General features: G+C 41.4%; 2 protein-coding genes across 2 annotated transcripts in view; one reads left to right on the forward strand and one right to left on the reverse strand.

The window, feature by feature from the left end:
• Positions 1 to 14,547, forward strand: part of ddx49 (DEAD-box helicase 49) — a 44,027-nt gene that overhangs the window by 3,034 nt on the left and 26,446 nt on the right. The window lies entirely within an intron of this gene.
• cers1 (ceramide synthase 1) lies at positions 1,000 to 14,305 on the reverse strand. Its single transcript, XM_002940602.5, has 7 exons — positions 13,396 to 14,305; positions 7,900 to 8,059; positions 5,368 to 5,548; positions 3,773 to 3,934; positions 3,519 to 3,666; positions 2,299 to 2,444; positions 1,000 to 1,934 (listed from the first exon to the last, which is right to left on the reverse strand). The coding sequence occupies exons 1-7, from the start codon at positions 13,633 to 13,635 to the stop codon at positions 1,892 to 1,894; spliced, it is 1,080 nt and encodes a 359-aa protein (XP_002940648.1). The 5' UTR covers positions 13,636 to 14,305; the 3' UTR covers positions 1,000 to 1,891.

Genomic DNA, 14,547 nt, shown 5'->3' on the forward strand with positions numbered 1-14,547 from the left:
TGGGAGACTTTCCTTGGGCCAGGTTGGAGCTGCAGAGTGCCATTGAGCCCTATGGGAGACTTTCCTTGGGCCGGGTTGGAGCTGCAGAGTGCCATTGAGCCCTATGGGAGACTTTCCTTGGGCCAGGTTGGAGCTGCAGAGTGCCATTGAGCCCTATGGGAGACTTTCCTTGGGCCGGGTTGGAGCTGCAGAGTGCCATTGAGCCCTATGGGAGACTTTCCTTGGGCCAGGTTGGAGCTGCAGAGTGCCATTGAGCCCTATGGGAGACTTTCCTTGGGCCAGGTTGGAGCTGCAGAGTGCCATTGAGCCCTATGGGAGACTTTCCTTGGGCCGGGTTGGAGCTGCAGAGTGCCATTGAGCCCTATGGGAGACTTTCCTTGGGCCGGGTTGGAGCTGCAGAGTGCCATTGAGTCCTATGGGAGGCTTCCAAAATCATGCACAGAAGGATCAAAGTTAGAAAGGTTTTCCCACCGTTTACGATAGTTCAGGTATGAAAATTTCATGACTTTTGCATCGCCAATACGATATAATCGTGATTTGTTTTTTAAGCATTTTCATGATATTTGAGATCATCAGAAATTATCGTATCCAATCAGAATTTTTCCCATTTCGGGATTCAACCTTAGGGTTGACTGCAGGATGAAACAAAGGCTTCCTGTTGTATAAATTGGATGGCCCCACTGTGTATGGCCATATTAGATTGTGAGGAATTATGTACACTGGGACTCACATCCAGCTTTAGTAAAAGGCAATGGATGCAGGGCACAAAATTCAACCTGAATCCGTTTTGTGAATGAGCCCTATAAAGCTTTCTTTAAAGAGCTTTTCTTTAAAGAGTATTGACTAACAAATAAAATACATGAAACATGTTTACAATTCTGACTGAAATAAACAACAAAAAACTTTTTTTTTTTTAAATTATTATTCACTTTGTTACACTTTGGAAACATAACACTGTAAACTGGTAATAATTAGAAAAGGCTTTGTTTTCAGGTAACCATGATTATGGCACAGAATTACTAAAGACATAAGGGGGGTAATATAGAGATAAAAATGTATGACTGACTGCCCAGATGTCTACATACATTTATGGATATGAGCATGGGTGGTTCTAGCTCATGCAGATATCTAGGGACCCTAGCCACACTGTGTTAATGCCCTGAACCCCCTCATTGTGCCTCCTGCTCTGGGGTAAACTTATGGAAAAAGTCCTGGAGGGTCCGACAGTTCTGCTTATGAAGGCCTTGATTATTCTGCAAGTCAATAAAAATGATACTGTGATCCCTAGAATACAATCACTTTTTTGATTGACAATTAAGCAAATCCAATGATTATTATGGGGCTGGATCTTGCCTCCTATGGTGTGTGCTGCCACAAGACACCTATTCAATTGCACCATGAAGCTACAAACCAACCCCACAGTAATCAGTTTTGTCTATAACTGAGCTATGTATCAGCAAGTTTTATTGGCTGTCTGACTCATGATCTCACTGGCTGCATTCTAGCATCACCTCATCTGAGACTGACAACTGTCTATTGAACACATGTAAACACATGCTGTGTAAAAGCACTAGATGGCGGACCACCAAAAAGGACACAATAAAAAAATGACATGATGTAAAGTGCAATGCATCTTAGGCCTTAGTAAATCTGTGCCACTTTCATAGTCTCACAGTAGATAATGTGTTAAACCCATTAGCTTAATGAGGTATACATTAAAAAAAAAATCAATGAAGGTCTTGCATGGACTAAAATGATAGTAGAGCGATTCAGTTCATTTTGATGTGTTTTGTGTGGAGTGCCTTAATGTGGAGATGAAATGGCTTCTGCCCAATGTTCTAACCACAAAAGGCATAAATGTGAGACGTGCGGGCTGTGATTCAATTCTCAGCTACATCCTCTTTTTCTTTACACATCCATTCAAGATCGATTGCCTGAAGAAAAGATAAAAAAACATGGGTTACTCATGCAATGACAATGCAGTTATATAAGGATGCTTTTAGCATTGATAATTCTCAGTTGTAGGTGGGAAATGTAATTATGAACACATATTATATATATATATATATATATATATATATATATATATATATATATTTAGCAGCACAGTGCTGAGCACATTACACATCAGGTGTTTTACTAACAGAATTTTTTGTCTGTATCAAAGTTCATAATCGGTTTTGTTGTGTAGTAGCTACCCTAACACCAGACTTCCCATTATCTGTGCTAAAGGTGATTAAAGACAAATGCTGGGATGTACATAAAGGCACAAAAGCTTCATTCGTTTTTTGGACTTACCCATTGCTAAGAGCGTCCCTGTGCCGGGTGTTGTTGTTTTTTGCAGGGACTTCCAACTTTTGATTCTCACTAACATCATATTCTCTTACATCATTGACTTCTTTCACTTGTCCTGTTAACACTTTCACGACAAACATCACAATGTACTAAGGGAACAAAAAAAAAAAAAGACAAATTATGCCTATATATTTATAGGTAATAATTCATGACTGGCCTGCTAGGACAAACACAGTAAGGAAGTATGCAGATTTTTTTTTCTTTTACAGAATCAGCAGACTGAAATGTTGCTACATGGGTTGGAAAAAGTATAGAGGAACCAGTGCGGGTCCTAAATGATGCAATATTTTAATAAATTGGTGAAAAATAATTAAGCTTTTTTTTTTTAATCATTTTGGCGATTGGGGCCCTAAAAAGATTTAAATAAATATAATAATAGTATATTATTACTTGTAGGCCCAGAATGGCAATGGGTGCATTCTAGCAAATGCCAGAGGGACTACTGTAAAACACTATAACACCTGAGACAATCACTATTTATTGGGCTGGTAGGGGCTGTTTGGTCCTTTGTGGGGCCTATTTTAAATCCCAGTCTAGACCTGCCTACCTTGTATTTGTTTTTTGTGCTGCTCACTGAAAATGCTTCCGAAAAAGAGGTAGTCAGCTGGGCTTATGACAGAAGCACTACTGCTCATTGGCAGATTGCAATCTTCTGCAGAAAGGTTACACTTGGAATTACTCCCTGCTGCAAGCCACAAGCAAACTCCTACCCTATCTAAGTGAACAGACATTCAGGGAGATCCCCTTTGGTGTACTTTATTTTCAGTCTTTTATAATGCTGGAGGATTCTGAGAGTTGTAGTCCAGCAACATCTGTGAACCAAGGTTAAGACACATGGGCATATTTATCAACAAATGAAATAAGAGCTCGCCACAGTCTGCCAGAGTGGAATTCCGCCACTTTCTGTTAATTTCTATGGAATTTCTTGAAGGATATGAGTGGAAGTGAGAGTTTACCATTTGATAAATATGGTGCTAAAATGTTAAAATGCAATTAAAATGAATAAAAATCAGCCAAATATTACTCTGGTGACCTCAGGATGAGGCAGTTTATCAAAAAATCAGTAAAGCTCTTGTTTAGCAGTTTAATGATGAACATTTTTAGTTTCAAATAGTTACCTTTATTAAACATTGTCATGAACACTGAAACATGGTAATACTCACCAAAAACCAATATATATTCATCAGTGTCAGCACAAACAGCAGACTGTTAAAAAAGAAATAAAAGGGGATATTTGGATCGGACTCGAGGCTTGAATAACAAGTAGCATAGAGAACTTTCTGAGGAAACCAGAACAATCGGAACCAGAACCTGGAAGGAGAGGAAAATAAATATAGGGTTTAGTAAACTGCAGAACAAATCTTAGTGCTAGGTGTGTAAATAATTCTTGTATGGCCGCCTAAGGGATCATTCTCACCAGCTCATGCTGAATGTTACACAGCCCACATCAGAAATGAAGTCATTAATTCTGTGGTATCTCCCACCCCGGGTTTTAAAGTAGACATTTAACTTAGTGAATTCAAGTTGTATGTCATTAATGTCATGAAGGAAGAGAACAAGAATTCCAATGTTGTGGTACCTGCAAAGACAGGAAAGTCAGAATATAATGTAAACCTGCAGTACAGGCATAGCTAGAAGCTCATGGATCAGTATGCATTTATCCATTCCATGTGTCCACTATATCCTTCATCCCCCCTCTGTAGAAGGCAATGAGAACATGCAGCTGGTTGTTATTACTGCTGCTGGTATATCTTGACTTTTTCATTACCAGCCATTTTGAATGTATGTGTCCTATAAGATACCAGAATGCATACCTTTGACAGCTCACACTCCTTCTGCCTTTCGCTATGCTGACTGACAGTACAGTAGCGAGATGATAAGCAGTACTGAGGCCAAACAGTATTTATGCAAGGCTGAAGCTACAAGCTAAGTTACTATTGCAGAAGCTTTGGTAAATAAAGCCAGAGGGAATGAATAATATATTCATTTCCATTAGACAATTCAAGGGTAACAGAATAAATATAAACATGGTAGAGTATTTCAAATGTGCTCTGCCTTACTGCCTGACCTTTTTGTGGTATCTATTTTTTCTAGATATAAGTATTCACCCTGATGGACCTGCTACTTCATATTTTTTTTTTAAAGGTTTATTTTTATTTACAGCAATAAAATAATAAACAAAATAAAGTATAAGCAGATTACATAAATTGACATGTATTATTGGTACATAACTTAGCTTGACAGTCCCAGGACTATTTCGCTAGACTGTAAATTTCTGGTTAGCCTATGTTGCATTGCGTTAAGTATGTTTTGATGGAAAGTACTAGATTGGCTGGTCTAATATCATCCCAGCCCTGCTACTTCATATTTAACTTTACATTCACAGTTTAGTAGTGGCCAGGTAGTTAGCGTTATGATGTACATTCCAGCAGATTGTATTGTATATAATGAGCCCTGTCTAAGGGACTTTGGCGCAATTGTTGAGCCAATGAAAAAGGGTGCTTTCCTAGGAGGATACCTGGAATATTAATATAGTTTCTTAAGCCAGATTAAAAATAACTCTGTCATCAGGAGGCCATGGTGGACTTTCAATTAGGCCAATAAATACACATATAAAGGTCATTAATATGGACAGTGCAGGGTGCAAAAAGCAATATTTTTGCACTTTGTGTCCTGCCCTGCACATAGAATAACTGCCTTAGGTCTTTGGGTTCCAAAACAGATGGCATAGAACTGTGTCCCTCTGATAGAAACATTGCTGCCTACGTTCAGCTGTTCTCTGCACCTCACACTGGATTTATTGTCTGCGAGAAGGTACAGAGTGCAGCCAGACCGTGGACAGAAGTTTACTTTCCATGAGCACTAAGGAGTTTGCTTTTGCATCCCTTAGCACTCTAGTACTTCTGTCCAGAATCTATATAAATGGCCCCTACAGTGAGAATGAAAACACATGAGACTGTTCCAATGAATACCTTTGGAAATTAAGTACACACCCTTAAGTATCTGACTTACCGGAAAGCATATGAGAAAGTAATAAGAGTGAATGTGACCACATGATGCAGAATCATGACAATAGAGTCTTTTCTCCATGAGTCCATATAGATGGTGGCATATGTAGAATGTGCATAGAAACTGCCTTGTATGAGATATGCCATGGCAATATCCCTGGGAACCTGCACTCCTGACTTCCAACCTGCATTCCATCAAGGAAAAAATGAGGATTACTAGAGGAGCAAGACATACATGTGCAGATCCTGTCATCTGAAATGTCCCTATTCTGTATTCAGGTTTATTTTACAAAAGATTACTGGTATTTTGTAGTTTTCCTTTATAAGAGCAACCAGGGGCAAGGAAATTATGCATCAGGCAACAGAAGCAATTCATATCAGTCCATGAGAAGTAAGATTTCAATAGTGTAATGTGATAAAAAAATGATCTGATTGTTTTCTGTAAGTTACAATTTGCATCTCTAATTATGTTACCCCTTGGTATTAAAGAGGGACATTAGACTGGCATAAAATTAAAGTAAATATGCAGAAATTATGTCTGCAACTTATTTACATTTTTTTAAATGGTGGGTTTGAGAAAATTAGGTTTTAAAAGCTCTTAAAATCACTCTTCTAGGTAATGGCTCAGGAGTTAGCTCCCTATGCAAATGGTCTCTCCATTCAGAAGCTTCCTGAAAAGGCAGCCATCCAACGCAGCAATGTTCGTTCCTGCCAGCTATCAATCACAACTTTGGGCTTGGGGAAGCTGCCCCTTTTGCATGTGACTTATTGGAGAGGCTATCTGCATAGGGAGTTATACCCAAAACTACTCTCCTTGAGGAGACTGGAGAACCTTAGTTTTTTTTGTTTTATCAAATCTTTCTTTTATCTCCTACTCTGCTGTTTCATTCTGGTACGTCATTCATGCCCAAAAAGTAACTTGGCATCCATCAGTAAATCTTTAGCATGTTTACCTTTTAGTTGACAATATAAACTGCTTGCAACCAATCACATTGGCTTTCCCTCCAGGATTGCTGTCTCTTGCTGTCTTAAATTTCTCATAGCACCATAGCAGAATCCTGAATTGCTGTCATTCACTCTAAAACATATGGCACTAGGGAATTAACGTTATTTAGTTCAATATAAATATATTGTTTCACTCTAATTCAGTTAGATTTCTATTTCCCATGGATCTATAGCAGCATTTTGCTAATGCAATTGCATTATAGCACATTGTTATTGGAAAATGTTATTAAATAAATTCCCCCATATTACTTATATCTTGAAAGGGCCACTGTGTCCATAATACAGTGGCACAAATGTATACAATGGAAACTTTCTTAGAAATGAAGAATACTGACATTACTAATAGTTTATGGGTTTACCTCAATATTAATGGCATGGAATAACCACCACCCAGCAGTAAAACCCAATACTTTCTGCATACTATAGTAAGACCCTCACTGTGTACTACACAACAAAGGGTCTCATTGCAATTTTCTCTGCTCTTGTGGCCCTAGCCTTGTTAACAGCTGTGTCACCTCTGCAGCCCTCCATCTGCTGCTAAATTCAAAGGCACATTATCCTATATTGGCAAAACTATATTGTTTAGCATTAGCAGCTATGTACAGATACGTGATCTATAAACTGTACACCCTATAAGAAGCTTTAAAAACAAACTGGCAATGTCCCAGAAAGTTTTAGGTATGATCCTCCAAGTTTTTCTCGATCTGGAGATTATCTAGAAAACACTAGCTTCCAAGCATTGTGGATAATGAAACCCATCACTGTAATATATCAAATATCTTTATTCTAAACAGTGTCTATAAGTATTCAGACTTTACTAAATGACAAATCATATATCAGTCAAATTAATTGAGTTTCAGTGCTTTGAAATAAAAATACCATAATCACAGTATGTTAGAAAAGATAAAAATTGAAATATCCAGTTTGCAAAAGTAAGCAATCCATTGTTAAAGAAGTTCTGAGTTTACACAGGTGAGTGCAACTGCCTTACTATTGGCCTCCACCATAGAATCTATCAAATAACATTTTCTAGACAAAAAACTCTTCCAAGATGTTAGAAGTCATGGCATACATGAGTAAAGGGTACAAAACAACAGCCAAGTGGGCTCAGTTGGTTCAATAACCTGGAAGTGTAAGCTACATCAAACCGCATGGTCTGGCCTAAAATACAGTTTGATGGAACTACATAGCTCAGTTGAATAGCTTGGGCTGAAATAAAAGAGAATCAGTCAATGATATAAACAGCTCTGCATAAGACTGATGTATGGTAGTGTTGCTGCACAAAAGCAGCCATTACACAAAACAAACCAGCATATCTGGCATTCAGGTTCTAGAGAAAGCTACAAACATATATCATCATTCAATTTTTTTCAGCACAAAACCAATTTGACAAATTTATATAAAAAATGACATTTGTAAATCATGTGGTTATATGACATATTTATTTGTGTCCCACACTGACACAAGGTGTCTTTGCTCTGCACCGGACGGCTGGCTAGTTAGCAGTACTTATAAGCACCCTTGGTCATACCATGGAAGGAAGAAGAAGGGTCATGGAAGAAATTGTATTCAGTGAAGAACAGGAGGTAGAAGCTGTAAGACCAAGAGATGGTGTAGAATAGGAGCTTCCAGGCACTCTCTGGGACTTTACTGGCTTCTTTTGGGTGCAGCAGGCACCAATGAGCAAAAGGCTGTAGAGACAACAGAAGAAGAACATCTTTAAGAAGGAATTCTGCAAATATGATTTATAATTTGCAAGCCAGTGACTTTGCTAACAGTAAGAAGTCAATCATACACATCGATTCAATATTGATTATTGACCTTGCTTGTTCTTCTATAAAAACTAATTTTACTTATAAACTCCCCAAATAAAGTACTAGTTTTTCAAGGGTTTTATATGTGCAAACTTAAACATAGGTGCTTCTTTACCTGATAAAGTCACTAAAAAATATTTCCAGTTGGGATTGGGGTTCCACCTCCAAATACAGCACAGCACACAAACTGTAGACTTTAGAGGAGTAAAGGTGGCCATACACGCACCGATATTATCGTACGAAACCTCGTTTCGTACGATAATCGGTGCGTGTATGGCATGTCAGCGAGCCGACCGATATAGCAGGAAGCTGCTGATATCGGTCGACTCGCCGATCGGCCAGGTTAGAAAATTTTGATCGGGCGCCATAGAAGGCGCCTGACCAAAATTCTCCCTTCAGAGCTGAATCGGCAGAAGGAGGTAGAAATCCTATTGTTTCTACCTCCTTACCTGCCGATTCAGCCCTGAATGGTGTGTGGCGGATCTGACGATGTTTCGTGCGACCGACGGTCGTACGAAACATCGTGAGATCGCCACGTGTATGGCCAGCTTTAGACTGGGGACATTATCTGACCTTATTCTGTCCGGTCAGTGTTAAATGATCCACAGTGTGTCCAGGGGCATCATTACACTTCAGAATTGAGGTTTTCAGACTCATTTGGGGGTGAAGTCACAAGAGAGAGAGAGTTTATTGTAGCTATGACATTTTGAACAACATTCTGCAGCCACAATGAAAATGTTGGGGAAAATGTAGTTAAATTAATATGGGCTTAAGTGCTGTTTGTCCTATCACTTGCATTCTTACCAACACTTTTGAGATTCAAAATTTGCTGCCCCTCCTTTGCACTTAGCATAAAATACATTGTTATACTATAGTAAAAAAAGGGTATCCCATACAAGCAATAATTACAAGTCCCAACATTAACCCTTCCATTCAGGCTGCTCCAATCCATTTACTGCTAGTGGGCACTCTGGGCCCAAGAGTGGTTAAAGTGTTAGTGACCTTATATTGTGAGGGAAGGGAAAATGAAACTAAAACAGTAAGCAGTAACCAAGGGTGTATATACTAATGTCAATCATACACCACTGGTGCGAATTTGGAGGACGTGTAAACCACTACAAGCATAATCTGTTCATCTGCCTCAATGTAATATTCTTAATTTTATCTTATTTGTGCAAAGATAACCCAGGGATGTAATTTATATTTCTGTACACAGTCTCAGTCCCTCCATGTAGCACATAATGCAATAATCAGTTCTCAGAAAAAAATAATAAAAATCAAATAAACCAGTACTACAGTGTAGCATAACAGCAGGACAGACAGATTTTCAAGTTTAGATTGATTGCCCTGCAGTTTCACAAAGCTGGCAGCTAAGCAGCAGTCACATGGGCAATGGTCACCAGAGACACTTGCCAAAAGGATACTACGGTAGTCAAACGACAGCACTGTATATCAAATAAATCAGATTATACTTCTACCAAATTCATATAAGATCATCTTGGGTTAAATAGTCTGCCTAGCATGGTTATCCGTAAGGGCTGTGACAGACGGGGAAATTAGTCGCTGCGCGACAAATCTCCCTTGTTGCGGGAGACTAATCTTCCCAAAATGCCATCCCACCGGCGAGAATGTAAATCGCCAGTGGGATGGCATATACAGTGCGTCGATTTGCCGAAGTTGCCTTGAGAAGAAACTTTGGTGATTTCGGCGCCGCGTATGCCATCCCTCCGTCGATTTACATTCTAGCCGGTGGGATAGCATTTCGGGGAGATTAATCGCCCGCGACAAGGGAGATTTGTCATGCGGCGACTAATCTCCCCGTGTCACAGCCCTTACCAGTGGCTCAGGGGCAACATGTTGCTCAGCAACTCCTTTTGATGTTGCTCCCAGGGACCTCAAAGCAGATGCCTATCTTTTAATTCCTGGTTTGGAGGCAAGTTTTGGAGGCATAAGGCTGATGCCACACAGGGCTGATTGTCGGCCTATGGAAAAAAGGCAGAGAATCAGCCCCTATGTTGGCATCAGTTTTATTCTTTGCTTGCTCCTGGAAACCACTGAATTGGCTCAGGTGCAGGCACATGCGGCAGATATCGGCTCCAAAAGGCAAACTCTTGTGGTTCAGCCTGCACCCAGGCCGACGCAATAGTTCTGGGTTTAGGCCAATAAGAAAACTGATGTCAGCGTAGGGGCTGATTTTTTTGCAGGCCTATAATCAGCCCCATGTGAACTGCCAAATATAGCCCCCTGCAGGCTGCCAGTCCAAATAGAGTTGCCAGTCACAGCCCTTATTTAACACACCACACCCAAGGATTTTTTTTTTTTTTTTTTGTTGCTCCCTATTTTTTTTACATTTTAATGTGACTTATGGGTAAAAAGGTTATGAACCCTCAGCTTGGAAACATGTTTTTTTAATGTTTTTCGAAGATGTTTGTTTTGGTAATCCTCTTACTATTACTTAAGGTTTGCTTTTCAGGATGCAGACAGAATGTGAGAGCTATTCAGATAAAACAGCTGAGGCAATAAGTATGGCAGCCAACAACCAGTAGTTAATGCAAGTACACAGCAACCTAGTCTCGAGCATAACTTCAAATTTAAAGGAAACTAAATGAAAGGTAGACCCTCACTGCAAAGGGGATGTATTCCATGAAGTAAAATTAAATAAAGATACAACCAAACTTCATTAAACAGTGAGCAAACTGGAGAGTGAAAAGATAGAGGAAAGTAGTGTTTCTCTAGTCAGCCTTCTATGTTTAGCAAGAGAAGTAACAGTACCTCTTGTGTTCTCAGCAGTTTCCCCATTCTGTTTTTGAACTCTGGCTAAAATTAGGCATTGGTGCCTACAACACATGAACATTATATACACTGGCTACCTGGATCTAAGGGGCTTACACTCTGCATGCTCCATATAAAATAGGGGATGTTTACATTCAATTAATGTATTAAGAAAACAACAACAGTGTAAATGTAAACTTTTTTTATTCCAAATTAGTATTTATATAGAAAATTTTGTTGGCAAATGCAACAAAAATGTATCAAATGTATCACTCTTGTTACAAAATGGTATATAAACAAACATTATACTGTTTCAATGCAGATCATTTGTCAACACCAGTTTCACTTTTTGTCAGTAGTGAAGGCAAACATTTCATGTGGAATGTGTTAATGGCCAATTCTGTTTGCTTCAAAAACCTGCAACACACTGAAATATAATTGAATTTTAATCAGTTATAAATTGGCACTCATGGGAGTAAGCTGTCTTCTCTGCAAAGCAATTAGCCAGCACAGGTAGGAGTCCAGTGTGAGAAGGCATCATTTCTTGGGAAAAAAACATCTCTTCTGAGAAAGAGGCTGCAGTGAGAAATGTCTTTTGCAGCTTTAATCGAATGGAAGCTAAATTTTCTTAAGGAAGAAGTTTGGTTTCAGACCTGATACAAGGTTTATCCTTGAACAAAGTAAGATCATGTTGCTATGGAAATGCCAAAGGATGCTGAAGTTGCTATTGGCAACTACTCTGCAGCTGCAACTATTCTTTCCACCCATCCCTTTCAGCTCTCTCTCCAATTCACTCTGGTTTTGGCTGGAGGCAGAAACCTTTCATGTGGTTTAACAGAGATTGGTGGAAAGTGACAGTATTTTTTCACAGTAGAAAACAAAAGAACCTAGTAATGATATGTTACATTTGAATGATTAAAGATTAGACAAATGCCAACAAAATTATTCAGCAAGCTAAAATTGAAACTGGCCCATCACATCTTATACTCTAAAGGTGGCCATACACTGAATGATTCACTCATTTGGTGAGGTTGCTAAGCGAGCAGATATACTCCCGATATGCACACATAAAAGGGCAAACGATCAAATTACAATGGTGCGCATAGGCAACGCCGGTTCGGGGACCGCATCAGCTCATTGATGTGGTCCCTGATCCAATGGAAAATTAAACCCATTTACCAACTGGACTTACCTACCTGAGTCCGATCGAGATCTCGCCAATTTTAGGCCAGATGTTGGTTGGGTAGGCCCGTCAGGGGGTGCACATACATGGGCAGATAAGCTGCTAAATCAGCCTAAAGGACCTGAATTGGCAGCTAGAATCTACCCGTGTAGGGTAGCAGTGGTTTCCTAACTGTGGGGCTGCCCTGAACTAGTGTCTGGGGGCATTCAGACTGAAAAGTTAATTTGGGGGGACATTTGGGCAGAATGACAATTTGCTTTCATACATACATGAGAGCCCAGCATGAAATTCAGTAAAGGTGAGATCTGGAAGGAAAACATTTTTTGCCCTAGATTCTTGGAACTATGGCTGAATGACTGAACCACTAAAATCTAAGGGTGGGCCTGAACAAAGGTAAACCTCCAAGCAGGTTCGGACTGGGGGGTGAAGGGCCCACCAGGTGTCCCCTAACCCCCCCTAACCTCCCTCGCAGGGCCCCCACCCGATGTCCTACCCTTAGCACGTAACTTTAATGCGTCAGGGGAGGAGTGGTCGGGCAGGGGGAGCACTGCAAGAGTTGGGTCTGGGCCGCCGGGGCCCACCGGTATTTTTCCCGGTGTCCCAGCAGCCCAGTCTTGGTACAGCGGTGATCCTGAGGCTGCTGCCGCCTGAGGCCACCCCTATCTCCTTACAACATTATCGTCAGAGAGGGTCCAGAGGGGGCCACAACACTAGTGCAGAGAACACTATTGCACTCTCTGCACAAGCAAAGCAAATTTTCATTTAAAAAAAATGAAAATTGGGCTTTAAAAGTTACCAGATGTGGCTTTTTGCTACCCCTGGTAACTGGCTGCTCCCTGCCGCCTGAGGCAAGGTACTCACCTTATGGCAGGCCTGTCTTGGGGCAATACCAGGATGGCTGATGATGGCCTTTTCATCTGTAACCTGGAATCTAAAGGCCACTTGTCTAAAAAGGATGCCTGTATACCTAATGGTTCTGCACTGCAGAAGATTATAACAGATTAATGATATTGCTATTAATAATGAACTGATTTGGCATTATTATTGCTGAAACGTGACACCCTTTCCTCAGCTGACACAATTGTGAGTGACCCAATGTGTGCAGATAGCAGGGATGTGTGGATATGTGTAGGAATTTGCACCTGGCTGGTACTCTGGTGATACTTGTGCATATGGTGTGTATAAAAGGAGTGAGAAGTGTTTAGAAGGAAGCCAGGTTGTTTCCTTGCCCACTAATGCCTGTTACTGTGTAACTAACCTGGAAGATCCACCTTGTGGTTGCCTTTCTTAGGCCAGTCCATACCAAGGCGCCTATAAGCAGGCATAGGAGCTCTGCCCAGGTAAGGCTGGCATGTTTCTTTAGGGTAGCCAAGGATAGTTCCCATCCACAGTCCTTGCATTCCCTTAGGGCATCCATGAATGTGCCCCCACCCCGGAGCAAGAGCTCCATATATCCGGGAGCAGCGGGTGGCGGGAGTGCTGGGTGCAGTGCCTCCATGGCGGGCAATGGGAAGATGTACGGGAAGCTGCTCCTGTATCCTGCGGCGCTGAAGGGATTTTAGCTCCCGTTAGAACTCAAACATGATGGAAAACAAATGGACGATGCGAAGTCACCCCAGAAATCCCATTTAGTATGGTGGCACTGATCCGGCCAGGCTAATGTTCAGCTGCTGGTCCCCCGCCCACAGGCATTGTGCTCTGTCTGAATGGTGCAAGGGGCTGTAGGGGCCTGGGGGGAGCAGGGCTGCCGGTGCCTCCTCGGCCTGTGAGGGATACAGACGTGTGATGCACAATAGGAAGCGATCCCAAGGTGCCTTTTAGTTGGTCTGGGAGGCAGCGGCTCCTACACCCCTTCTATTTTTTGAGATGGCTCAGCGAATCCCCCCTCCCCTTCAGACAGAAAGATCAGGTCCAGATATGGGAGAGGGGATGCTCCTTTCCTTGTGCTTTGCTGGTACTCACAGGCAGGAAGCCCAAACCTACAACCGAGCCCGGTACTGCCTGTACAATGAGAGATGGGGCGCCCAGCAGCAGGGAGACACCGGCTCTTGGCAGGGAGGGTACAGCCCTCATATACATTCAGCGCACGTTTGAATGAAGGGGCGGAAAGGACGGCGCGGCAGCCAATCAGAGCAGGGAGAGGGGATTGGAACCTGCGTGATGTCAAACTGACCGGCTGCTGTGGATGTGAGAGTCCGATTGTATGGGGATTGTATGGGGGGGGGGGGGGGGCAGCAGCTGAACCTTCCAAAGTGACGGGAGGGTCGCGCCTCGCATGTATTGCAGTATCTGTGAGTGGAATACTTACATAGGCGTGCCCCCCCAACAATAATTTTGTCCCTCTATTAAAATAAGAGCCCTGACAAACTTCTAATCGCTCCCATATTACGGATTTAGGGCTTCCAAAGCA

This window comes from Xenopus tropicalis, chromosome 1 (genome assembly GCF_000004195.4).
Source record: "Xenopus tropicalis strain Nigerian chromosome 1, UCB_Xtro_10.0, whole genome shotgun sequence".
In the NCBI taxonomy this organism is placed as follows: Eukaryota; Metazoa; Chordata; class Amphibia; order Anura; family Pipidae; genus Xenopus; species Xenopus tropicalis.

Bases quoted from the DNA above. Each gene is read 5' to 3' on its own strand.
- cers1 (XM_002940602.5), bottom strand. From the start codon at position 13,635: ATGGAGGCACTGCACCCAGCACTCCCGCCACCCGCTGCTCCCGGATAT. The intron at 5,549-7,899 runs GTATGACCAAGG...GATGGAATGCAG, and splicing joins CCCTTCTTCTTCCTTCCATG to GTTGGAAGTCAGGAGTGCAG. The intron at 1,935-2,298 runs GTAAGTCCAAAA...TCTTTTCTTCAG, and splicing joins AGGGACGCTCTTAGCAATGG to GCAATCGATCTTGAATGGAT.